The sequence below is a fragment of the Leishmania braziliensis genome, chromosome 11, assembly GCF_000002845.2.
Source record: "Leishmania braziliensis MHOM/BR/75/M2904 complete genome, chromosome 11".
NCBI classification, from domain to species: domain Eukaryota; phylum Euglenozoa; class Kinetoplastea; order Trypanosomatida; family Trypanosomatidae; genus Leishmania; species Leishmania braziliensis.
In genome coordinates this window covers 26,820-33,094 of record NC_009303.2, presented here as the reverse complement: position 1 = coordinate 33,094, position 6,275 = coordinate 26,820, and the positions used below count along the sequence as shown (strand labels likewise).

General features: G+C 60.9%; 1 protein-coding gene across 1 annotated transcript; it reads right to left on the bottom strand.

Moving 5' to 3' along the window:
• Window positions 1-897: 897 nt before the first annotated feature.
• LBRM_11_0070 (conserved hypothetical protein) lies at window positions 898-4,293 on the bottom strand (the record flags this gene model as incomplete). Its single annotated transcript, XM_001562892.1, has 1 exon — window positions 898-4,293. One exon carries the CDS (start codon window positions 4,291-4,293, stop codon window positions 898-900), a length of 3,396 nt encoding a protein of 1,131 aa, XP_001562942.1.
• Between the last annotated feature and the right edge of the window lie 1,982 nt (window positions 4,294-6,275).

The window sequence follows — 6,275 nt, the reverse complement described above, 5'->3', positions numbered from 1 at the left end:
GGGGGGGGGGGAAGAGAGGATGCGCGGGGAGGCCCTCCCACGCCGCCACCGCTTTGCCTTAGCGGGTGCCCAAAGGACCCTTCATTTTATCAGTTCCCCCCTCCCCCGCAACTCGCGGCGGGGCGCAGCTCGGCGCGTGGCATCCCAGGGCCCCGTGCCCCCACAGTGCGTGCTGGGAAGCCAAAGCAGCCCCCCACGCCCCCCATCCCTGCCGTTGCCGAGCCACCCCTGGTGGAGGCAGGGCCAGACACCTACGACGTAGCAAGACCGGATCGATGCACCGCTGTGGATGCGCCACGTGGCGACCTGCGAGGCAGGTGGCGGGTAGAGCCTGATGCAGTGGCCGTGCTCCGGCGACTCCGCGTTACTGTAACGCGTGTCTACGGCTGCCTCGCACTACGCAGTCGGCCCTGTGGCAGGGTGGAGTCTGACTCAAGCCCTCTGGCAGAGAGAGACGCGCTGAACAAAATAACTTCCTCGCGGTATTCATTTTATAGTGGCTTCTCTCGACTCAAGCACTGCGGTGGCCTACTCACCCGCCTCTGCCGTAAGTGTCACCCCGCCGCCGCTCTCCAATCGCCCCGGCCTGTTTGGCGACGCCTGTTGTAAACGAGAGACACGGGCAGGTAGGAGGGGGGAGGGTGAGTAACAGGAGTGGTAGTGGGATTGATGTAGAGAGGTAACAAGAACCGCGCGCACGACGCGGAGGTGGTAGCGTCGTGCGAAGCGAGAGAAGAGAGGCGGAGGGCAGGAAAACGCACGCAAGCCAGAGATCAAAGGCACCAGGCAGTAGTGGACACACACACACACACACACACACACACACACACACACACACACACACACACTCACACACGCCCCCTCTGCATCACTACACAGGAGCACAGGACGTGACCTCTAAAAGTCGACCTCGCGCGGCACGGGATCGATGAACACCCACCCCGTCTTATCGAGTGGCTTGACCCCCGCTGCTGCCTCTCGCTCCTTGTGGATCTCGCGCATAATCTCGTACAGGGCCTTGGTGTCGAGGGAGCAATATTCCAGCAGCTGGATGCGCAGGGTTTGCCACAGGATGTCTCGTTCCTTCTTCGTAATGCTGGTGTGCGCACTGCCGGACCAGTTTGGTGATTGCTGAGTACCGCCACCGAGGCCGAGCTTCGCCCGCTCGAGGTCTTGCACTGTGCCGCCACCCTCCATGTGATGCCACAGTCGGTAAACTCCCATCGCGTTCTCGCCCTTCTGCTCATCCTGACCCTCTCCAACACTGGCCTTGGACGAGGAGGTATCAGGCTCAGACGCGGAGTTTCCGCCGCTACCCACACCAAGCACAGGTCCATTTGGCGCCATCATCACCGCTGCCGTCGTCTCTGAGCCGAAGACGCCGTACTGGAAGTCAGGGCACAGTGCTGGCAGCACTTTTTTGAGCGAGTTCGACCCATGCGCGTTAGGGTGCAGGTAGCCCTTCTTGATGAGATCGAGTGTGTCGAGGAAGCAGAAGCTCTTGATCTCGTCCTTGTACTCCACCTCCAACTGCCCTAGCTTCTCCAGGCATGCCTTCTCGAAGGAGGCGAAGTGCGCCATGAAGCAGCCGTCGTAGGGCTGTAGCGGCTCCTCCAGCGGGTTGAATTTGGTGATCTTTGGCGGCTTCGGCGCCTTGCAGTGTCGCCGCGGGCGTCTGCCCGCCTCTGCCTCCTCCTTGGCGGCGCGCTCGGAAGCGATGCGCTCCAGCTCACCAGACGCCTCCATCGCCTTTCGCTTCTTCTCCCGCTCCAGCCGCACGATGCGGATGAGCTCGGCGATGCAGGAAGGGCGGGGGTCCGCGTTCGGCGAGTAGCCCTTGCCAAAGTGGAGGTAGTTGTAGTGCGTTGGCGTCTCCGTCAGGACGTCGTACTGGAAGACGTCCAGCGAGAACTGAAACGGGACCGACTGGTACGCCACAACCTTCGCAAAGGGCGGCAGGGCAAACTGCACAGCTTCGAAGTCGATGACGAACAGCGGGTACCGAATGCGACCGAAGAAGGCGTCGATTTCTTTCGGGTTCAAAGCAACCTTGCCTTGTCTCAGGGCGTTCGCGTAGCGCACTTGCGGACTTGACAGCCGCACGCCGCCCTCCCCTCGCTCGTACGCGGCGAGCACGTCGAGGACGGTTCGTTTGCCCTGCGCCCACCACTCCGCTTTCCGTGCCAGGGAGGCGGATGGGAGCGTGAAGAGGTGGTTGTCACGCGCTAAGATCGCATTCTCCACCTTGCGAGGCAGACACAGGCCCTCTGTAAAGAACGGACACGCGTCGCCGCCGCGTAGGCACTGAGGACCAACGTACCGCGCGTAGCGCGGGCAATCGATGTTGTCGCCGCTGCCTATGGCGACGTTACCAGCGTCATTCTCCGCCACCCCATTTGATTCCTCATCCTCGTCGGCCGCCGGGGCCCTTCGTTTCCCTCGACTGCTCGCTGCGACGCCTTTCGCTTTTTGGGCTGCCAGCTTCTGACCCTTCCCGTGCTTCCGGTCGTCCGCTTCTTCCGGGGTGCGGCTGGCGCGTACAAAGCCCTCGTCACCGAGGAGGTTCGAGAAGGCCGTCAGGGGGCTGCTCGCTGACCGCCCAGCCAAAGAAAACGCAGCCATCTGCTCTTGATGGCTCTTCACGAGGGGGAGGGTGTGTCGACGCAGCAGCTCCTCCACAAAGCACTGCTCCGCCTCGAAGAGACGATGGTGCGCCTCATCCTTGTGGCGCTGGCTGCGCGTCGCGCGGGCGTTGTGGAAACCGTCGAGCTCCAGAGCCGCCAGCTCGACCTCCGCGGCACGACTGGCCAGGAGTGGGTCGGAGGCGATGGCGCTGCTGAAGTTGCGCATGTCAAAGGCGCCGCTGCCGCCGCTGCCACCGCTGAGGCCGCAGTGCGAAAAGTAGTGCCCGCCGCCGCCTCCAGCACGAGCGGCTGCGTTGCCGTATTGCCGCCCGCGACCCTCCTTGCCGTAGTACTTGCAGTCTTCTGCCATCAGCTCCTCTAGGGAGACTCGCTGAATGAACTTGACAAGCCGAGGCGGGTCGCAGTCTACCAGCGTGGCTGGGCCAGGGAAGAACTGGCGAATGTGCAGCAGCCCGCTGCGCTTCAGGTCAATCGGCGCCGCCGCGCGTGCGGAGGACTCCAGCGAGCGGCCGCGCGAGTTCTCGCTCATGATGTTGTCCAGGTTCACCTGCAAAAATTTCTTCCGGACTTCGATGGGTAAGTGGGGCTGGGTCAACCACAGCCGAAAGCACAACGTCGTGAAGTGAAACCGTTGGACCGAGTTGCTGACGCGGCCCGGGGTGCTGATGGGATCAATGACAGCCTGGGACTCGAGAAAGATCCATTGATTTTCTTTTGGGCGATACCGCACTACAGCCGGACGCGCACGCAGCTCCATGGTTGCTGAGCCAGCGGCAGCAGCGCTGGCGCCGTCGTCGCCAGCTCGCGTTTGATGTGAGGTGCAAGGGAATTCGACAGCAAAAGCCGGCCTATGAATCGTCAGAGACGGCGCCTGCTCCCCGAGCGACCTGTACATGCCTTGGAAGTATGTTGTGATGAGCTGCTCCGTGCGCTGCACCGCCTGATGGAATTCGTTCTCCTTCACGAGCACGGCGCGGCTGCCGAACTGGAGCCGGTCCCACCGACGCACCAGCTCGTTGAAGCCGACGCTGTCGTCAAAGTGCATCATGTCGCCGAGAGACGCCTTGGGAATCAGGTCGGAGCGATTCTGCAAGAGGAAGAGCTTCTTTGGGCATACAAGTGACGCAGCGAAGCTGCGGTGTGTGATAATGAAAGGGGAAGCCGCAGTTGTCGCCGGCTGTGTCTGCTGTGGCGGCGGCAACTTAAATGGTGCCTCGCCGGGAGAGTCGTCTGGGCTGACCGCTTCCTGTATGGTCTCGTCCAAATCTGCGAGAGGCTGTGTGGAGGCGAGAAAGTGATCGACAAGGGCAGTGAAGGTGTCTCTTGATGGATCTTCCGCCACGGCTGCTGCTGACGTTGCCCCTGGCATCGCAAGCGACGGTGATGCAGGCTTGACTTGCCTGAATTGCTGCTGCTGCTGCTGCAGCTTCCCTTGCTCAAGGGTCAGCTGGTCCATCTCCGCTTTCTGGCGCTTCGCCTCTTCGAGAATCTTTCGATGCTTTGCAATGAGAGCGAGAGTCTTCGCCTGACTGTCGCGCTTTGCCGGGGTGCGCGCAGACGCTGTTGTTTTCACCGTCGCTGGAGCCGTAGTTGCTGCGGGTGCAGACACCACCGCTGTCGCCACGCTCGCAATTCTCTTCTTGAACATGGTCCGTCGTGCGTGCGTGGACTGCTGTGACGAGAGGAAAAGTACAACAGCAGCAGCTGCGCGGTGACGCTGATTCCTGTACAGCCGAGCAACGGTACGGTGTTGGGCTGGGGAGGGAAGGAAGGAGGGGGCGCGTGCGCCTTATATGTATGGCTTCACTCAACTTGGCGCATACATGTGCAGGCAGAGACGCTCTGTGTAAGCGGAGGGGGGTGGGTGCCGGAGTGCGGGAGCGGTAATCCGACGCGCTGGTCCACCGGGACGTGTTGTTCTCCCGTTGTCGTCCTTCTCTGCCTCAAGGCGATTAGTAATGGGTCTATGAAAGAGAGAGAGAGAGGCAATAGCGACACGCGGTGATGTGGTGTACGACTGCCTATGTGCGTTGTTTGCCCGTGTGCTCCACCGAGAGAGGGAGAGGCGCGCACCGGCACAACACCACCAACGACAACCGCCGGAAAAAAAGCGTGGGGGCGGCGGCGCTGACACGCACAGAAGCACAGGCGAGGAAGAGGACACGCGGGGGGGGGTACAAAGCGCGCACAGAGAGAGAAGATGCAAAATATCAGCAGTGGTAATGGCACTGGCGGATGGCAGAAGAGGTGCAAATACTTTCTAGTGAAATGCTCGTTCCCTTGTGCGCGTTGGTCACACACACACACACACACACACACACACACGCACTCCTCTCTGCTGTGAGCGACGAGGAGAGAATGAGAGCGCGCGCAAGAAACACAACGCGATCGCAGAAGAGAGTGGGCGCAGGATCCCAATCTCACCGGCGAACTTTGGACTTCCGCTTCTCTGTCGCTCTTTCCTCTGTGGGTCTGTGCTGTATGCTGTGGCTATGCCGCTGTGCACCTGTATTAAAGTGACCGCAATGGCTCCACAGAGGGGGGGGGGGGGAGGAGTGAGGAGAGAGGAAACGAAGCGGAGGCAGGAAGATCAACAGCAACCAAAAGATCAGCCACAAACACCCGCTGAAAAATGGGACGGGGATGACTTGGAGAATCCCAAGATGGGGGAGGGGAGGCGGGTGCACAGCGTCTGACTCCCTGCTTCACGCCCCCTTTTCGTTGGTCTGCGCGGGCGTGTGTGTGTGTGTGTGTTTGATCTAACAACTGCGTAGTCTATGCGAGGAAAATGTCCCCCGGGGTTGAGATGGGTGTGTATCTGCAGGCGAGTTTGTGTCATGATAAGCGTGAAATCGAGAAGAATGCGCGCCAGTGAGAGAGAGAGAGAGAGAGGACAGGTATCAGTGCAAGTAAAGGGGGAGTCATTTCACGCAGACACAGCTGATCATGATACTTACTGAGAGACGTGCACTCCAGCATGCTTGCGAGCGCACACAAGCCCGCGCTTACGCGTAGGCGCGCAACTGAGGGATTCTGCCACAGAGTTGAAAAGAGCACCCGAGCCACGGCATACAGGGGTGCTCGCACACAGGGAAATGCCCCTCTACGTAGAGACGCCAAGGCTGTGCGTCTCTGCGTGTTTTCGTTGACGGCCCTGTCGTGCAAGTGACCACGGGCGGGCGCGATGGTGCCGCTTTCGAGGTTTGGCGCGGGAATGGGTGAAGGCCGCAAAGATAGAGAGCCCGACGTGCAAAATTATGAAGAGCAAATGTGCCAGCAGGTGATACATTCTGCCGCCTTTTCTTCTGCCCGCACTCGACGCCCCCCCGCGTCTCCCTCCTCCCTCCAACGGCGTGTGTGTGTGTGCGTGTGTGCGCAGCAGCGCGTCTACCTCGCTGCCCTCTCTCCTACTGTGGCATACATCTGAGGCCATCGCTGCAGCGCTGGGCAGTTGGCAGGGGGAGGGGCGTGATGGTGGTGGTGGTAGGAGGGGCAAATTCGAGCAAGACGGTATCACGACTACGATCGTCCAGCATAAATCAGGCTCAAACAGTTTCCCTCCCACGCGAGGGGAAAGCGGAATGAGGAGCGGAGGCGGGTTAGGGGGGGGGCTGAGGTGGGCTGCATTCC